This window comes from Chenopodium album, chromosome 22, assembly GCF_948465745.1.
Source record: "Chenopodium album chromosome 22, dcCheAlbu1.1, whole genome shotgun sequence".
NCBI lineage: Eukaryota > Viridiplantae > Streptophyta > Magnoliopsida > Caryophyllales > Amaranthaceae > Chenopodium > Chenopodium album.
Genome location: NC_137855.1, coordinates 36453939 through 36474807, shown reverse-complemented (window position 1 = coordinate 36474807; position 20869 = coordinate 36453939). Strand labels below are relative to the sequence as shown.

Here is a 20869-nt window from a genome sequence, read left to right as displayed (position 1 = left end):
CAGATATTGAGATTGAACCAATGTGCCTCTCATCTTTAGTGATTCCTTAATTAATTTTGTCTGCTTCTGTAAAGACGTAGAGTGTCCTCATCTCTGATTGGTTGCTGCTGATTGCCCTCTTCCTTCCCAAATTTTGGTTGCTTTTTCCTTGTATAGACCTCAAATAGGTGATTGTTGTGTTGGGTTAATTCCACCCATCACGTGTACGTACGGAGTACATTCATTTATTTTAGTTTTATTTTGTTTGACAGATGGAGGACAATTATTAATTTTCATACTAAGTTTATTTTTTTTGGTCATACAAGTAGTATAGTAACACAAATACTTTCATTTCATATTATTTGTGGTAATATAAACAACGGATGGGTGAATTAAATCCATGTTGTAAATGCTACATACGGATATTGTATTGAGTATCGATTTTCCACGATATTCGAGCCACTAACTAGAAGAACTCAACAACAAATCATGAGTAAAGAGTAGCTAATCTAATTTGTAAATAAATACATAACCATAAAAATAAAAAAATGACCGAGGAAATATAAATTAACGCTATATTCAACTCAATATTTTCACATTTGAATGATCATTTGTAAAGACCTTTATTAGCAATAAATAGGATTCAGATTGGGTAGAACTTCATCTAAATCACTTCGCCATTCAATTTGCTACATTAACATTTACTTTGTCACCTGTACAACACATCATTTGAATCCATCGTTCGTGCAAGTGAAAAGAGTGAGAAGTTAATATGAAAGTAACTCTTAAATTTAGCTATTTTTACAAGACTTTTCGATGGCCACTTAGACTTTTCAATGGCCACTTGTCTTCTTCCACTTTTATACTTTTATATTTTTATTATTGTTTCCATTGAAAAGTCTTCTTGTAAAAATAACTAAATTTAAGAGTTACTTTCATATTAAAAATAACTAAAGTGGCCATGGAAGAAATTCATTCAGACAAGTGGCCAACTTGCTTTGCAACCACACTTTGGTGGATTTGGAGATGGAGAAACAACCTTGTATTTGGAAGAGGTGATGCTATTCCTCTAGATACAGGAGCTTTCATTAGAGCTCGTGTTGGAGAAACCTGGAATGCTCTTAATGCTGACCCCATTCAAGGAATTATTCTGAGGAGAAAACCGAAGCATGAGATAATTGTTCGTTGGATAGCACCCCCTCCAACTGGTTCGCACTCAACACTGACGGTGCAGCTAAGGGAGCACTAGGTCTAGCTGGTGGAGGAGGGATACTACGAGATTCTATTGGTAAGTTTCTGCAAGGCTTTGCAGCAAGATTTGGGGTGTGCAGTTCCTACAGGGCTGAGCTTTTAGCACTAGAAATAAGGCTACAGATGGTTATTGACAAAGGCATTGAGAAGCTAGTAATTCAAATGGACAACCAAGCTTGCATTGATCAACTCCAGGCCGGATCAGGCCGGCCCGAAGTTGATCACCTCTAATTCTTTAATTATCGTGTTCTTTATTAATTTTACGGATGTTCTTTAGATATATATAAAGAACATAAAGTTGGATTTTTTTTTACAAAATAACTATATGTTCATTACAATACAACTATATGTGATGTTCTTTATAAAATAGCTATATATTCTTTATTGAATAACTAAATGGTCATTCCGCCTTTTTTTTTAAAAAAAAAAAAAAAAACGGATGCACCGAGCATTGTGCATCCACCTCTATGGAAAAAATTTCAGAATTATCGAATTTAATTTGCACTGAAAACTGACAAATTGCACTAACCAACTTATTACTACTAATTTTGAGGCCCATTTTGAACAAATTATGGGCTTTACAAAGCTGGGCCCATGGCGATTGCCCCACCTGCCCTGTCCAGGCCACGATACGACCCTGCTTAGGAGTCGTCCTTGAAGAGAAGGTAACTCATTTCGATGTTCCTCCAATCTAAATAAGGAACCTAATCTGGGAGGACATATAGTTGGGGTTTACGGTTTACCTCAACCCGATTGTTGGTTAATTTCTGTTTTTTTGCTTTGTTTCTCGGGTTTTCCCACTTTTACATCGAAAATAAATAAATAAATTGTGTAAAGAGGATGCGAATGCTAAAAAAAACTCGCCTAAAGTATCACCAATTGCTTACATGTATTGAGAAGACTGAGAAGTAAACTATGTTGTCATGTGAAACAAAGAAAGGTAAAACAAATACACCACCGTAGACACCAGCACAAAGGCTATCGCTTATTTGCAAATCAATTTATGATCAAACTGATCGTAATGATTGTAGTTTTGTACACGACTTTATGTTACAGTCACAGACATTTCATAGCTGAATTGAAGGTACGAGCTGCAAACCAGCACAAAGGCTATCGCTTATCAGTCACTTTGTTAGCTGGTGTTAGGTACCTCTCAACAATGTCAAGGCTGCGGATTTCCTTGATCACTGGCATAATGGCAAGGACAGGTGATTGGAACAAGGAATCATCAGCACGGCCACTCCAAGAAGCAAGCTGCTTTCTTGCTTCTTTTATGGCTGCTCTTGTTACACAGTGAACTAATGCTGCTAGTAGCAATGGTGGCTCTCCAGATGCTGCAAGCAAACCATACAGAAGTAAAATAACAAATTTTCTTACATGATCAAACTACAGATCACACCTTTATTAATTTCCGTTCTCTATTTTTGTTCGGGATAGCTTTATTTCTATCCTTTCCTATAATTTTGATGCTTCTTACCTTCAAACTATGTGTTACACATAAGCCACACTGTTTTATTATTATACTTTTAGATGATAGAACGCGCTTCTGATGATGACTGCTGTTCAACATTTAATTGTTTTGGTATGGTATCAATTGTTGGGTTCTTATAAATCCATGTGCTATCAGAAACCACCAAAGCATCAGGATCAGTTAGGTACTCTTCTAGCATGAAAAAGCCAATACCTTGAACAAAAACCCCTTCTATCTGTAAAAATCGCCACAAATTGGATGCTTTACCTATCAACAAGAGAAGGAAAGTCGAGTAAGATCACAACCAATCCAAAATATAAAAGTAGTCACCTCGGGAAAAGGAAAAAAAAAGGTATCAGTACGTAAGGATAAGGTTTATTCTTCTCACCTTAAGAAAGTATGTTTTAGAACAAATAAGCATTTTATTTAAGCAACACTGTAAAATGAAGGAAAGGCTAAATGTTACACATGACTTAAAATGTATCTTAAGTATTTTTAAATTTTGTTTAAAGCAATATATCATATGAAGTATGTAATACTGCAAGGATGCTAATAAAATTTACCTGCCCCAAATCAACAGCAGTATTTAAGCTCTGTCCACAATCATATATGATGTCTGACCGCAAAAATAGTAGTTTTTCCCATGAGGAGATTCACTTCTACCTGTAGAAGGAAAGTGATATCATAAGAAATAGTCCTCAGAAAAAGGATCAGGTATTTCTTGACTTATTTTCTTATCGCTTCTTTCCAAATATCATGATGCTTGCTTGAGAAAGGCCATTGTATAGCAATTACTCAATTATTACAAAAAAAAATGCTTTCTATATAGAGGAGACTTAAACGAGGCTATTTTTGACAAATTCACTGCTTGTAAGCTTGTCTGCAATTAAAAAAACTGTGAGGTTGTATTCAACATTTTCTACATCAGATAAATAAAACTTCACATTTTATGCTTGGAGCTTGGTTGATGATTCCATGTTTCTCAATATCTGATAGTATGAAACACTTACTTACACCTTAGTAATTACTTAAGTAATAACGATTGCAGTTCATCAATGAAACTTCAATTGTATTTTGCTCTGTCAATATACGCAAAGTAACAAGCAGAGAGAATAACACGCTTTGATGGAAAATCGAATGGCCTTAAAGTAATGAAAATCCCTAATAGTCAGCCAAAAAAAAAAAGTATTTTGTGCGTCTGAGGATGTTATTGGGGATCGGATTGTGAACAATGTCTCCCTGTTTAATAGAAGCCCATTTTTCCTGTAGACTCTCCTTGATCATACTAAAACCAAACGCTGTCATCTATTTTACTTTGGTCCATACACCTTGACCAAGCTCGATCCTTCCTACTTCTACAGCAATTGAGCCATCCCGGAGTATGCTGACTTTACCAGGGGTTGGTCTCGATAACGGGTAACCTGGAAATTCCCTTTTTATACCAAATATTGGTCTTGTTAAACTGCTTTACCATCCCTTTTCTATGGTTAAACCATGGAGATGAAGCTATCTTATCATCCCAAATTGAGGGTAAAGTATATTCACCTTGCTCTCCACCAGCAGCCTGACAGAACAAAGTTAAGCTATCGAAGGTGTGGAAGTTTTGGTCTCTAACAACGTCAACATCTATCGAAAAGGTAGAAGCTACATGTTCAATCACGGCTTCAACAATAAATGTTCGTTGTACTTCTGAGGAGCTTGCATTGCTGATTTACTTGTAAAATTTGTCTTCCAGACTTTTATATCGAGTGATAAAGCACCCCCAATCACACTTCTCAAGCCCATTCACTATGTTTGCTGGCATTAAACAAAATCTCAAGATGTAAAGCTGTGATCTTCCCATTCAATTTGAATCCCACACTATAAGTGATGTTCATAGGATGTCTTCCTGCAGTCATTATCATATCAGTCTTGCGATTGAGATACATCCTCACAGGACGTAGAAGCTTGTATGCTGCTAATGCACAAGCTGATGCAACCTATAAGATGTTCAACATTGTGTTATCAAAACTAGAACTAATCTAAAGATAATTTCTTAATTGAAAGGCCAGGCAACTAATCTAAAGATAATTTCTTAATTGAAAGGCCAGGCTTTCTTCCTTTCACAATTGAATTGATAACAACCGAGCCTTTAAAGTGATTTTCAACATATAATATCTCACTCTCACCAGCTACTGCTAATTCAAGACATCATATTTATGAATTTTCCTATTTCTCATTCAGTAGTATATTATATTTATGTACAGTCATGCAATGAGCGAGTTTAGGTTAGTATATTCTGACCGGCCATAAAAAAATGTATCAGAAAACTTACTTGAAACATAGATTCGGAGAATTAGAGCACAAATGCTAAAATGAAACAGAAAGGAAATATAATGTAATTAGGAATCTTAAGACCAAAATACTCACAAGGATAGCTTTTATTGCCTTTCCTCCAAAACTGCCTCCAACCTGCTTTGTGAGGACACGGGTGTTGTTTTCAGGCACTCCAAGACAACTTGCAATCACAGAATGTGTAAATTTTGGAGCTTGAACAGAGCTAGCTATAAACCACCATGCAGTTTGAGTCTCCATATAGAAATAGTACTGTGATAGGAGTCTAATTTAATCTACAGATACCACAAGAGTCAAGTCATAAGAATTAGATCTGTTGAAGTCAATAGCCCATTGCTCTGAACTACTGAATTAGATATATATTCACCTGAATACAGTTCAGAGTAGAAATAAATTGCACGTGCCTCAGCTGAAAGAAATTTCTGAACAGCTTCAGACATTCCCTGTTCAAAGTCACCCACTGATTTAGGGCACAAAAAAGGTGGGATGTCGAAAAAGCTACTCCTCTCAACTGCTTCTTCAACTGTCAGAATTGGTGGCTCTATATTTTCTAAGTCATACTCAACGACTACTTTAGTAGATGCAATGTCTGCATGCCTCTGCATTATTGCTTTCAGAACTGAGTATGCCTCGATATTTCAAATTTAGAATAAACAAAGGCTGTGAGAAAATGACACCTAAAAAAAAGCTTTGAGGGAAATCGACTTACAACTAGTGCAATACATTCACCAGCATACCTTGTGAGATCATCAGACCCAAATAATAGATCTTTACAGATATTATTTGGGCTCCTACATTCTTTCCACCATGTGGAATATCTTTGTAGGAAACAACGGAAACATCTCCGTCTGGATGTGATTCAGACTCGTATCTCACATAGTTGACCCTTGCCAATGGCTTTGTGCTATAAACAAATGCTCCATGAAGACAGTCTTTTGGAGAAGGAATATCATCAACATATGTTGCCTCGCCTGCAAAAAGTAACTCAAAATGTAAAAGGAAATCGCACATGTTCTGGTTTGAGTAACATAGCATTATATTTATTATCATTGAAGAGTGACAGAGAGAACATGCTTTATTGAAGCTGAGCACCATGTTCAATTCAAGACTATCCTTATTTTATTGCATGTCCTTCATTTCGAATTAACTCATAAATTTAAATCAATGAAAACAATTCATCCAGAATACTCTCGATACTTACAAGTGCTGAATCCTAGATTCTCAATGTCCACATCTCCTGCAAAGCTTTTGCAAGCATCAGCAATAGGCCGGTAACCAGTACACCTACAGAGGTTTCCAGCCATGGATTTCTCTACCTCAATAACCTTAAGCTTTGAAAACCCGGGTGAGGATTCTTCCCTATCACTCTTCTCAGCATTGACAAGAGCCGAGAAAAGAGAAACATACATTCCAGGCGTACAATAGCCACACTGAGAGGCATGGAATACTGCAAATCTTTGGTGTATACTGTATAGAATGAAAACCTTCATTTTGACTTCCAAAGCCTTAAGTATTGGTAATGGAACAACCATGTATACTGCAAAGAAGTGTAAGGCATGAATTAACTGTATAATCTTCCACCTTATCGTGTACATATAAAATATGGATACAAGCCCCACAACCACCTGCAGTTATTGACATTGAACAATCATGTCACAAACAAATTTTAACTCCAATATATCATCGTACTCTGAGCAAATGATGTTGCAAAGATTCAAACATGATTTTGCTGAGCGTTGTGGATCAGCAAAATACTGCAGAGATAACAAACATCAAATGTAAGATGAGACAATAAACTAGTATCCCATTAAAAAATACATAGGAAAGGAAAGGCAATATCACATGAAAAGATACAATACAACCACCAAATAAAAAAATTACCCGCTGCCTTTTAACCAATTCATCAAGCTGGCTCTCTTCATTCAAACATCATTTCAAATCACTTCCTTTGTAACGCAACTCATATGCATTACCCCATTTCACTTGCACTCCAATACGCCCATTTTCACCCACTAAATCCATCTTAAACTGACTGCAGTCATTAGATGGAAACTCTAAGACCCATTAGCTAGTCTGCTTCCATCCTTATACTTAAAATCCATATATATTTCAAGGGGGGAATTTGAATAAACTGGCATAGCAACCATGGACCTTGATAGCTCAATAGCTGATCTAGACATGACCCATACACATTCATCACATGACAATTTTAAAAGTATACTTGAACTAGTCGTATTGTCTCCATAGGAGACACTCCCAGGAAACTTGGTATGTGCAACAACTGTTCCATAAACATCAGCACCATCGTCATTTCCATATGCAGAAGTATCATAATCAGTATAATCAACACCACTAGCATAGTCTAATATATCATAATCATCGTCTTTGCTGAAGAAAAACACATCCACAGAACCTGTCACTTCATAAGGAAAAGTGGCATAATGCAGAGTCACAAATTCGGCCTTACCCAGAACAATTTCAGCTCCATGTTCTGTGTAAAAGGTTACTTTGTATTTGAAGCTCAACTTTCCCTTAGCAATGACAACATCACTTCGAGCCCTATCCCTTAGATCCACCTCAATCACGACATAATCATAGGGTATAATGACACGACCATCCTTAAGTCCAGTTAGTGACAAATAACGAGTGTAGCCATCCCTATTCGGCTCAATAAACTCGGGGTTGTTGCGTTTCCGTTTGTAGAGATCAAATACATGACCTAATCCATTAGTGGCTTTAATAGTGCCATATATTTCACAACAATCACAATCATCAAAAAACATGCCAGGAAGGCTGGTATTTACGCTGACAGAAAACACCTCTAGCAGAGGCATAGTATCGGAACCAATGTTAGCCCCCACTTCACGTTGATCGAGTAACCTCCGTAAAATATCCCTACCTGTTTTCTTACCCAAATCCATATCTGTAAATTGATGACAGATTATTACAACAACAAAACCTCGGTCCCAAAATGATACGACAGATAATTAATTAGGAAAAATAATTACATGTAAATGGATGACAGATTTTTTCTCAAGCAAATTAGCTTAAACAGATTGCTTAGTTCCATTCAAAAAAAAAAAAATGTTTGGCCAACCTAATTTCATTTTTTTAGCTGCACCCTCAAAACGACCAAATTGGTCTCAATTGCAGAGGCAGGGCAAGAGGGAAATGAGGTCCAATTTCATAATTCAATCCTTGCTAAACATTAAAGAGTCGGGCAATAATCAAATTAGAGATATTTGATTCAATTATCAAATTAGAGATATTTGATTCAATCCTTCCTGTATAGGATGATATCTGGGTATGACCGATATCTTGAGAAAGCACGTGACCAAACTCTGAACAATTTTGAGAGGAAGCCGATATGTCCCAAAAAGAAGACATGTCGGCCTGTCGGAATGCAACACGTGGCAACAGAAGCTCGACACTTGGCACAGAAGGCTCTGCATGGATGAGAGCCACCTGTCAAGGTAGATCATTATAAATAGTAGGTAAGACCTCATTAATGAGGGTATTAATTACACACACTCTCTCTCTCTTTCTCTCTCTACTTTCTCTCTCTTACTTATCTTCTTCTCCTAAACACTTTCTGACTTTATCATCGGAGTGGTTATCCCCGGACAACCCCGGGGTTAGCTAACTTCTTCTCATTGTGTAGGTTCTCAGCTTGCCGATAGGAGTATCAGAATCTCAGGTCCGAATTCTTGGGGAAGTCAGGATCAGACTGAAATAATTTGGCGCTAGAAGGAGGGGAAATTGATCACTTCTATCGCCTAAGAACCTCACACAAAACATACATATAACAACGATAACAATGGCCGGAAACAATGGGATACCAGTAGAACAACCTCAGGTGGAAATAGTAGATGAAACCCATACCCTAGAGGGTAATCAGTTTCATGTGCCGATAACTCCCCCTGTAGGAGGAGGGGAGGCAGAGGATCCTATGGCGGCATTCACTCCAGATGAGTTGGAAACGGCCGCAAGGGTGATGAGTGCAATGAGTAGGAAGAGAAAGGAGGCTGAGGCGGCACGAGCTGAAAGAGAGGCTGCTCAGGCCGATAGGGGAGCATCGCACCGTAATCGGGAGGAGCAACACAATCAGTTGGAGAACTCATCGAGGAGACCCCGACATGAGTCACCGGTAAGATCGCATACAACACCACGGCGGGCTGAACAATCTTCAAGTCACACTGTGAGTACCAGAACTCAGCAGCAGAGAAGTTCGCAGGTAGAAGGGCAAACAGTGCGAACAGTGGTGCAGTTAAGAGCATCCCCATTCGCCCAGCATATCTTGGATCAGCCAATGGAAAAGGTGAAAATGCAGACTTGTAGGTATGATGGAAGAGGGGATCCGGCAAGATTCATAACGTCCTATGAGGGGCACATGATGCTGTACACCAACTCGGACGCAGTCTGGTGTAAAGTCTTTCCGACAACTCTGATTGGGGCTGCAGCCGATTGGTTTAACAACCTTGAAGTTGGGTCAGTAGATAGCTTTGAAAGGTTGACTGAGATGTTTGTGGGTCAGTATGTCAGTAACAGTGTGAGGCAGAGAACCTCTGGAGAATTGATGGCTGTGGAGCAGAAACCGAATGAATCTTTGAGGGATTATATCAGGCGATTTAACAATGAGGCAAATACCATTCCAAAATTGCAACAGGAAATAGCTGTGATGGCTTTAATGAATGGATTGGTTGATTCTGATTTTAAAAGGTATCTTACAAGGAAAAACCTGCCGACATTGGCAGCGGCGTTTAACAAAGCTCATGATTACATTAAGAGTGAAGAATTAATGAAGACAAGTAGCAGACATGTCGTTGCCGGAAAGGGGCAAAGTCAGCATGGAGGGAAATCGTCTGGAGGAAGTAAGCCGAGTGCTCCTGCCCCAGGAAGGGGAGGAGGAAGCCGGCAAGATACCAGACCGACAAGGCTGCCAATGAGATATAGCACCTACACTCCCCTGAATACACCAAGGGCAGCAATCTACTCAGTAAACCAGAACAGAGAAGATTGGTCAAGGCCGATTCCCATGAAGGCAAGGCCAAGGGATGTGAAGAAGTATTGTATGTTCCATAGGGATGTGGGGCATTAGACAAAGGAGTGTACACAATTGAAGGACAACATTGAGGAATTGATCAGAAAAGGGCACTTAACACAATACCGGTTGAATGCAGGCAGGAATCAACAACCGGCACAAGCAGTTGGCAGGCAACAGATAGAAGCAAGGCCTGAAAGGACGCAAGGAAGAATAGTCCGACAAGGGGATGCAGGAATACCACCGTTATCTACTGGAAGGGTAGATGTGATAACGGGAGGACCAATTCATGGAGGGACAGTTAGTGGGGCAAAGAAGCATTTGGCGGAGCACCGTCATCTAGTTTGTGCTTTAGACGTAGACAACCGTCCTCGGCCGGCGTCAATACCCCAAGTCGTGTTCACGGAAGAAGATGCACGAGGTGTAGTGTTCCCGCACGACGATCCGTTAGTCCTGATAACCAAGATGAATGGGGCTGATGTCAAAAGAGTGCTGCTAGATGGAGGTAGCTCAGCAAATGTGTTGTTTATGCAAGCTTTCAATGAGATGAATATAGGAAGGCAATACCTGAAGCCGGTATCGTATCCTGTGATCGGGTTTAATGGGTCGACTGTAAGGCCAGAAGGGAGTATTGTGTTGCCGGTGAGGATGGGTGATGGACCACAGGCAAGAGATCTGATGGTAGAGTTTCTGGTGGTGGATGTTAGGTCGGCTTACAACGCAATTATCGGCAGACTGATAATACATGACATGCAGGCTGTTGAATCAACTTACCATCTGACAATAGCCTATGTGTCGAATTTGGGTGCAGTAGAGAAGGTGTATGGGGGTCAGGTTATGTCAAAAGCCTGTTATGTGACAGCTTTGAAGAATCCGGTTGGTAATGTTACGATACCATGTAATCCGATAAGGGAAAGTGAGCCGACAGTTCAGGATTTAACAATGAAAAACTTTGATGCAAGACCTGAGGAAACACCAAGGCCGTTACCGGGGGGAGAGACTGTCCAAGTTGAATTGCAACCAGGCAACCCGAGTAGAACAGTGAAGGTTGGGGCTGATATGGATGTGGATACTAGGTGTAACCTGATAAGCTTGTTGCGTGAGAACGCCGACGTCTTTGTGTTCTCGGCCAGTGAGATGTCGGGAATACATCCAGAAGTGATGGAGCATAAGTTGAATGTTGACAGAAAGTTCAGGCCGATAAGGCAAAAGAAACGCAACTTCTCAACTGAGAAAATAGAAGCAATTCAGGCTGAGGTAAATAAACTCTTAGCGGCAGGGTTCATTGAGCCTTGCACATATCCAGAGTGGTTGGCCAATGTGGTAATGGTGAGAAAGCCGACAGGGAAGTGGGCGAATGTGTGTGGATTTCACAGATCTAAATAAGGCTTGCCCTAAAGATTGCTACCCACTACCCCAGATAGACAGGCTAGTAGACTCAACCTCTGGTCATGCCATGCTTAGTTTTCTAGATGCGTTTTCAGGATATCATCAAGTCAGCATGCATAAGGCTGACAGGAATAAAACGGCTTTTATAACAGATGTTGGTGTATATTGTTATAAGGCAATGCCGTTTGGGTTGAAAAATGCAGGGGCAACCTACCAGAAGTTGGTAGACAAGATTTTTGAGAAGCAGAAGGGACGGAATGTTGAGGTGTACGTGCATGATACGATAGTAAAGAGTAAGGAAAAAATAGACCATATAGCAGATCTGAGAGTAGATGCGAATCCAAATGAAGTTAAATCCGGAGAAGTGCGTTTTTGGGGTTAGGTCAGGGAAGTTTCTAGGCTTCATGGTCAGTGAACGGGGAATAGATGCGAATCCAGATAAGGTGAATGCGGTACTTCAAATGAAACAACCAAAAACCATTCGTGATATACAGAGATTGACTGGCAGGATGGCAGGGTTAACCAGATTTATCAGCAAGTCAGCTGATAAGGCACTTCCGTTTTTTATGGTACTAAGAAAGAATAAGGCATTTGAGTGGGGAAAAGAACAAAGTGATGCCCTGGAAGTTGTAAAGAATCATCTTCGATCTCTTCCCACAATTGCCAGGCCCGAGAAGGGAGAAATGTTGCAGTTATACATCTCGGCATCGCCAAAAACGGTAGCAGCCGTTTTGCTAGTAGAAAGGAAGAAGCAGCAACAGCCGATATACTTTGTCAGTCATGTTTTGAATGCGGCGGAGCGTAGATATTCAGTGATAGAGAAAATGGCGTTAGCAGTAATAGTGGCAGCCAGGAAGCTGAGGCCTTACTTTGATGCGCATCCAATAGAGGTGCTCACCAATCATCCCTTAGAGAAATCATTACGTAAAATGGATACATCTGGCAGATTACTGGCATGGGCAGTTGAATTGTCGGAATATGAAATAAGCTACAAGCCAAGAACATCAATTAAGGCTCAAGCGTTATCTAATTTTATTGTTGAAACCACATACACCGATGAAGAGGAAGAATTGGGACCCTGGCAGGTATCAGTTGATGGATCAGCTACAGCAACCGGGGCAGGGGCTGAAATTGTGATAACGGCTCCGAATGGGAAAATGTTTGAATATGCCATGAAGTTTAAGTTCAAGGCAACAAATAATGAAGCCGAGTATGAAGCTGCGGTAGCCGGAATGCAGTTGTCAATAGCAGCAGAAGCAAAACGGCTAGTTTTGACAACTAATTCTCAGCTGGTATCAAGTCAATTTAGTGGGGAATATGAAACCCGAGAGCTGGCAATGGTGAAATATTTGGAGAAGATGAGGCAGTTAGCAGCTCAGTTGCAATACTTTGAGATCAAATTAGTTCCGAGATTGAAAAATGCTCAAGCAGATGCGCTGGCAAGATTAGCAAGTTCAAGTTTTAACGACTTGGAAAGGACAGTCATGGTGGAGGTTTTAACGCAGAGAAGCATAGATGAGATGTCGGCAGAGGTTTTATGTGTTGATGTTGGAAATCAATGGTACGATAAAATACTGGCATACATCGTTCATGGTGTAGGGCTGACAGATAAAGGGGAGCTGAAAAGATTGCGGAGGGATAGTGTATGGTTCATTATGTATCAAGGCCAGTTATACAAAAGAGGGTTTTCACTGCCATTGCAAAGATGTATAACGAATTTTGAGTCAGCAAGATTGATAGAAGAATTGCATGAGGGAAGCTGTGGTAACCATCTCGGAGTAAGAGCCTTGTCCAGAGAGGCAATGAGAAGGGGGTACTACTGGCCGACAATGAATGCAGACGCAATGGCTTACGTTAAAAAATGCGAGAAATGTCAAAAGTTTGCCCCAGTTATCAACTTGCCCCCAAATGACCTAACTCCGATATTAAATCAATCCCTTTCGCCTAATGGGGAATGGATATAGTAGGCCCGTTCCCATCGGCCACAGGTGGAAGATAATTTCTGATAGTGGGAATTGACTACTTCACAAAATGGATTGAAGCAGAATCGGTAACGAAGATAACGGCATCAGAAGTGAAAAAGTTTATATGGAAAAACATCTTCACAAGGTTTGGGTTGCCAATGGCGATGGTTTTTTTATCATGGAACCCAATTTGACTGTAAGCCAGTCAAAGATCTCTTAACGATGTACAAGGTGAAATTTGCTTATGCAGCAGTATGCCATCCACAGTCTAACGGCCAGGCAGAAGCAGCAAACAAGCAAATCGTGACAGCAATTAAGAAGAAGATCGAAGATGCAAAGGGTTTGTGGGCAGCTTTGATACCAGAGATACTGTGGGCAAACAGGACGACAATAAGAGAAGCCACAGATGAATCACCTTACACTTTAGTTTTTGGAACAGAGGCAGTCATACCAGCAGAAGTCGGATAATATTACGATCACAGAATTAATTTACCGGTATTAAATCTCATCTCTCAAATCTCGACCTAACCATTTATAAATTAATCTGCCTATTGAAACTAAGCCTAAACATCAATTCTCATCTCTCGAATCTCGAATCAATATTGCTAAACTCATACAATTAAACCTGGCCAAATCTAATTGCATAGCATACAAACAATCAATAGGAAATCAATTAAGCATTAATATTCAACAATCATAAAATTACCCCTTCATATTATTTATTAGATCCCCATAAACCCTAGAAGGATAACTACTCAGACACAATTAAAACTAAGCAAAACATAATAATTAAACAAGAGATGAAGGAAATTGGAAAGAAATAAATAATGAGATTAATTAAGAGAGAAAATCGTACCAAGACGGCGGAATTACAATAGAGTTGAGGAACAAGAAATAAATAATAATCTAGAGAGAGAAAAATATTAAGCAGAGAGAGAAAGAGAAAAGAAAAGAGTAAGTAATAGTGAAGTAGTCCTAATCTTGCCTAATAAAATTCATTAATACTAAGCAAAAATTATTCGCTAAAACAAAATAATCGGAAAACAAACTAAACGCCTAACTATACACGCGCCCGGTTGGGCGGTGGCTCTCCCGACCGGGCCCGCCTATTTCCTCTCTAAGGGCTTCTCGCGCCCGGCCGGGCGCGTGTCCGGGCGCCCCTTCAATCTTCGCCCCGCCCGGCCGGGCGCGCCTCCGGGCGAAGCGAACGGTTTCGGGCGGATTCTCTTGGGCCACCAACACCTCGATTGGGCCTCTTCTCCTTGGCCCAATCCGAGTTTCCTCCTTGGATCTTCATACTCGAGCCCTTAATCACCGATCTGATCCCTCCAATCGGCCTTGGGCTATCGAACTGTGTCGCGGTCTTCCAATACTTGTAGACGCTCCTCGAAAAGCCCGGGAAATTGCTCCAAGTACGCAAATTCCTACAAAACTCAAGCAAAACTACCAAAGCACTGGAAAACACAAATTAGTAATAAAAGTGGCTCGTAGGAGCCAAAAACACTACTAATTACGACCAAGGGACGGGGGTAAAACACTATATAAAATGGACATATCAACAGTTACAATAAGGAGTGTAAAATTCGCAGACAGTTAGCAGATAATGAAAATAAAAAATAAGTTTACATGACAGATAAAGTTGACAATCGACAGGCATCACCACAAAAAAGGGGTATATGCCGATAAAATAGCATTGTCGAAATAAATGTTAACACATACAAAAGACAGTAAAAAGAGTTACAGCAGGTAAGGCCCAATAATACAAGACCCACATGAAGATGTCGGTGATGACTGCCCGCCCCTTCAAGCTTGTGCATTCTCAGGCACTGGGGAGTCCAAAATGCTGGGATCTTTGGGGCCGTCATCAGCACTGGGCACCAAATTGTACAAGTCTTCTTCAGAGAACTGCTGTGTCTCAAAGCCGGAAGGGATCTTGTAAGCTTCCTCATTAAAAGCTTTTTCAACCTTTGCCCAGTCTTCCTTCTTCCAACCGGCAGCCTGAGCTACACATCTCTGAGCAGCAGCCCAACCTCCATCAAAACAGTCTTGGAGCTTGGAGCAGAACTCATCTGAAGCCAAATAACGGCCCACAGCTCTCTGGCGAATCCCAGGCTTATCAGCTTCCATTTGCATAACCTTCTCCTCAAGGTTTTTTATTTTAGCTCTGGCATCACTGAGATCCTTCTCAACTGAAGGAAGGCGCTCAATGGCTTTATTCTTTTCGACAATCTGAGTCTTCAGACTCTGCAGCTCCAACTCCAAGCCAGCAACCTTCTCCACCTTAATCTTCAGCTCCGACATCTCCTTGTCATCTTTCTCCTTTATTTTCCTCAAATCATCCAAGGCTCTTTCGGCATTGCTGATGATTTCCTGCATGGCACTTTGGCTGGAAGAGGCCTGATGATGTTTCTCCTGGTAGTAACGGTACATCTCAACCAGCTCTGTACCAGACATGACGACCTAAAAAAAATATATATATAATAAAAATAAATAAATAAGTAAATAAATAAAAGCTAAGAGTTAAACGAACAGGATAAGTACATGACAAAGATGAGAACAAAACATAAAAAATATGTAACAGAGAAGAAGAGATACCTTCATCATGTTATGCATATGAGTAGCAGCAAGGGGGCCGATTGGGCCAGCAGGCCTGTCCATAGGCAAAGTAAGATTGCTTAGAAGTCGGTAACCAAGATTCCCTCCTTGCATTGGGTCATCGGTAATCATAGATTCATTCCGGTCGACATCCATATCAGGTTTCCAACGGTCTCCGGAATGACCAGCAGGGACAGCGAACCCCTTCAAAACTTCATCTGGAAATCTTCCAGAGACTCGTTCAATCCATTGATTGGACCGATAAGTTAGGGCCGGAATACTGGAATCTGACCCGACTGTAGTAGGAGCGATTGTGGTGGTTGCCTGAGGTTGACGAGGGGACTCGGCAGAGGTGAGATCTTCGATCTCAACACCCTGAATAACCTTCTTCACAATGGCCTCAGGGCTCTTAGCTTTGTTGGTGGGTGGAGTCTTCTCGGACTCCGATTGGTCCTTCTTCTTCCCACCGCGCCCTTCAGGTTGTCTAGGGCCGGAGATCACAATTCCACCTCGTCGATTAGCCAGAGATGTCGTCTTTCTCTTCTTGGCGTTATCGTCAGCCATGATCTCAGCTCTTCTTTTGGCACTGATAGCTGGAGCGCGGCCGCAAACGGTAGCAAGAGTATCGTAGGGGTTTGAAGCTTTAGGGCAACGTCTGACAACTCTTTTCCCGTCGGAAGATAAGCCGAGTTGCTTGTTGTCCAACTTGTCAATACCTGAAGAGAAAGGAATATAAGTTCAAAAAGTTATGTACAGATAAGTTAAGTACAGATAATTTGTAGCAAAAGGAGAGGAGGAAAAACTCAATAGAATAAATAGTACCATAGTTGTCAGTCCAACAGAGACCGACACAAGATAACGGCGCATTTCCCAGAATGTAACTCACATTCGGCACCCACACCTTAGGAACTATGCGAACCTTGCCATCATCTTCATCAAATTCTGAGACGTCAAAATGGTTGACGGCTCTCTCTTCGTGTTTACCAAGATCCCTCTCAGGAATCGAGTCAAAATGAGGATGAGGCTGGTAAAAGGTTCTTCTTAGAGGAAAATCCTCAGGAACCGACATGAAAAAGAACCTCACTTGCCAGCCCTTGCAACTTGTCAATTTGGGGTGGACGGTATATTTGTTAGGTTGGGTATACAAGGACCACCACCCATCTGACTGACCATCTCTCTTCAAAGTAATTAGTCGTCTAAAAACGTTAAGGGTTAAGGGATAGTTTCAATATAGCATGACCTAGATGGTGGCAATAACGGCCCGGATAGTGGGAGGAGTAACCTGAACTAAACAGACGTTCCAGGCCTTTAGGATTTTCGCTACAAAAGGATGTAGGGGAAAGCGAAGGCCGAAATCTAAGTGCTTCATATAAACGGCCACGGAACCCGCTGGACAATCTTATACTGAGGCTCCAGAAGGGGGAACTGACAGCTCGTACCCGTCGGGTAAGTTGAAGAATTTCTTAGCACGGCGGCAATAATCTTTTTCAATTGCCGTCTTCCTAAAATCATCACTTATTTTCGCCTTAGCCACTTTTCCTTCTCTGGCAAGGGTAATAGGTTGTCGGAATTCAGCCCCATCAGTCTCGGAATTATAGCCCTCATCTAGATTCTCTTCCTGGATAACCTCTGCTGTCAAGTCAATAATGTCGTCCCTACTCTCATTGTTGATACTATCTTCTTGAGTCTCGTCATCTCCTAAAACCGAGTTGACGGCTGAATCATGAACTGGGGATGACGGACCCTCTTGAGGGTTTGTAGGGATATCAGCCAATGGTTCTTCTTCAGAAGAACTTACAACCTGACCTTGCCCAGGTCTTTTGCTGGATTCTGCCACCTTAGCGGCCTCAGCTACCTTAGCTGCTTTGGCGACCTCAGCAGCTTCACGGGCAGCAGCTCGAGGCTGATAACTGGTCCTTTTTACCCTTGGCATGGTGTTTATACCTATATTGCCAACGTTAGTGCCGTATTGATTAAAATAGCGTTTCCCAGCAAAGCTGCGTAAGTGATAACGAACACTAACAGGCTCAACGTCAAGAATTTCGGTATCGGCAGAGATATCAGGGTTAGTAGGGTGAAAAGCACTTTCACGGTGAGCAATGGTCCTATGTATCATAAAAGCGCGTTTCTCTTCTTCAGAAGATAACGTCTCAAATGGATAATCAATATTATCATAAAGAGAAGATGAATTACCCTGGTTATTACCAGTTTCTTTGCCTAGGGATTGCCTAATTAAACGACGCTTAGCAGTACTAAGGTTAGGGAAATTCTCTTCGACACTATCTTCAGACATTTAATTTAAAAATGAGAAAATAAAATAAACATGCAAAATCAAGGGGTTAAGGAGCGGCAATACCTTCGACAAAAGTCGCTGATACGATGAACTTAAAGTGAGAAGTGACGAAGAAGAAAAGCGCGCCGAATATACTGAGAAGCGTAGACCGAAATCAGGAAGAGTCAGGAAAGTAAACTTTTTGTTGAAGAACAATTGAGACTGAGAAAAAGCTTTGGAAGAATGGAAAGTAAAATGAAAATGGCGGAATTTTTTATCTAAAAGAAAGAAACTGAAGAGTCAGTTGAGGTGAAAGGCGGTTCAGAAATCCAACGGCCCTGAATTAACAACCAATTTCAAAAAGTAGCGGTAGGATTTATGACACGTGTATTAATTTTCCCGCTTCAAAAAAAAAAAAAAAGGAGGGGGGGGGGTTACGCTCCCATATTATAATAAGTAGACCTTGTCTGCTATCGGCATACAAGGTCACTTAGGGGGAAAACGGAGTTTTTCGCTCCCAGGTATTTTGTACCAAGTAGACCTTGTCTGCTATCGGCATACAAGGTCACTTGGGGGGAAAACGGAGTTTTTCACTCCCAGGTATTTTGTACCAAGTAGACCTTGTCTGCTATCGGCATACAAGGTCACTTGGGGGGAAAACGGAGTTTTTCGCTCCCAGGTATTTTGTACCAAGTAGACCTTGTCTGCTATCGGCATACAAGATCACTTGGGGGGGAAAGCAGAGTTTTTCGCTCCCAGGTATTTTGTCCCAAGTAGACCTTGTCTGCTATCGGCATACAAGGTCACTTGAGGGGGGAAAAGAACGGTTAAAAGCCAATAATGATGCAAATGGATACAGCACAGGATTATAGTACAAAGATTGTCTTCTTACAATAACAAAATAGAAATAAAAATAAAAATAAAAAAAGAAAAATACATCTTCTCAGCAAAAGAATATAGAGCTTAAAAGAATATAGAGGCAAATCTACCCAGCAAAAGATGTGAGTCTCTGAGATATTCTCAAGCTTCGTCTGATAATGTGTCTAAGTATAAGCCAGGCAAGTATAACGAACTGTGGCAACGGCAAGGTTAGTAGTAAAGTTTTGTTAGCGCACAGTGCTTGACAGAGTACAAGAAATTGTGTGTCACATGAAATTTCCAACATAAGGTAAAATTTGAGGAATGAGAAGTGGAACCCAAAGTTTGTCTGGTTAGGTTAAGTTTGTTGCCTACGATAACTGAGAACGATGATGTTTGATCATACGTCCTCACTTGGGGGGCTAATTGTATGGGATGATATCTGGGTATGACCGATATCTTGAGAAAGCACGTGACCAAACTCTGAACAATTTTGAGAGGAAGCCGATATGTCCCAAAAAGAAGACATGTCGGCCTGTCGGAATTCAACACGTGGCAACAGAAGCTCGACACTTGGCACAGAAGGCTCTGCATGGATGAGAGCCATCTGTCAAGGTAGATCATTATAAATAGTAGGTAAGACCTCATTAATGAGGGTATTAATTACACACACACTCTCTCTCTTTCTCTCTCTACTTTCTCTCTCTTACTTATCTTCTTCTCCTAAACACTTTCTAACTTTATCATCGGAGTGGTTATCCCCGGACAACCCCGGAGTTAGCTAACTTCTTCTCATTGTGTAGGTTCTCAGCTTGCCGATAGGAGTATCAGAATCTCAGGTCCGAATTCTTGGGGAAGTCAGGATCAGACTGAAACACTTCCTAATCAAATTGCAACCAAATTTGATCGAAAATTCACATAATTTTAGAGATATTTGATTCAATAATCAAATTAGGCTCTTAATTTTCTTTTCTTTTGGTTATAATGGTTTCATAATCTTAGAATTTCGAACCAATAGTTAAGATTTTCGAACCCTACACTTAATGCACTGACAATTAAATCAAATTAGATTCCCTCCAAAAAAAAAAAAAAAAAAATCAAATTAGATCAAAGATAAGCCCTAGATTGTGAAATTTATATGATGCTAACAAAAATAAACAACTTACCTCAGAAACTGCTTCAAAGGAGGATACAATTACTAGATTCAACGGAGAACGTCAACTGCGCTTCAACGGAGAAGTGAACTTTCGTATGTTAGTTTTCCTTTTAAAATTGAGCAATATTCAAACCATGCTGGGTTTTGATTTTTGAACACTAGAGCTTGAGGATACAAGGCTACAGCCCCAGTCGATCAGGCTGATCTACAAATATTTGTAAATCAGTCTACTTGGTGGGCCATGGTATGTCAGGATAAATATTACTTCCTCCGTTTTCTTTTACTTGCGACACACGTTTTAGGCACGCAGTTTTAGGAGATGATTAGTGAGGGTAAATGAGCAAATTTATTAATATAAGTTTTACACGAAGATTAGAATTGGGTTAAGTATCATTTGTAAAAATTATAATGAATAATTTATCCATTTACATTACATAAACCCGACCTCAAAACACATGCCACAAGGCTGTGTTGCAAGTAAAAAGAAACGGAGGAAGTATATCCCTACCTTATAAAAAGTAGAAAATAACTCTTAGGAATAGTGTGCTACCAATTATAC

General features: G+C 40.5%; 1 protein-coding gene and 1 pseudogene across 1 annotated transcript; one reads left to right on the top strand and one right to left on the bottom strand.

The window, feature by feature from the left end:
• Window positions 1–2340: 2340 nt before the first annotated feature.
• On the bottom strand, window positions 2341–7956 carry LOC145604289 (indole-3-acetaldehyde oxidase-like; annotated as a pseudogene).
• A 4192-nt stretch (window positions 7957–12148) lies between these two features.
• Window positions 12149–13429, top strand: LOC145604288 (uncharacterized). Its single transcript, XM_081660214.1, has one exon. The coding sequence runs from the start codon at window positions 12149–12151 to the stop codon at window positions 13427–13429; it is 1281 nt and encodes a 426-aa protein (XP_081516340.1).
• The last annotated feature ends 7440 nt before the right edge of the window (window positions 13430–20869 follow it).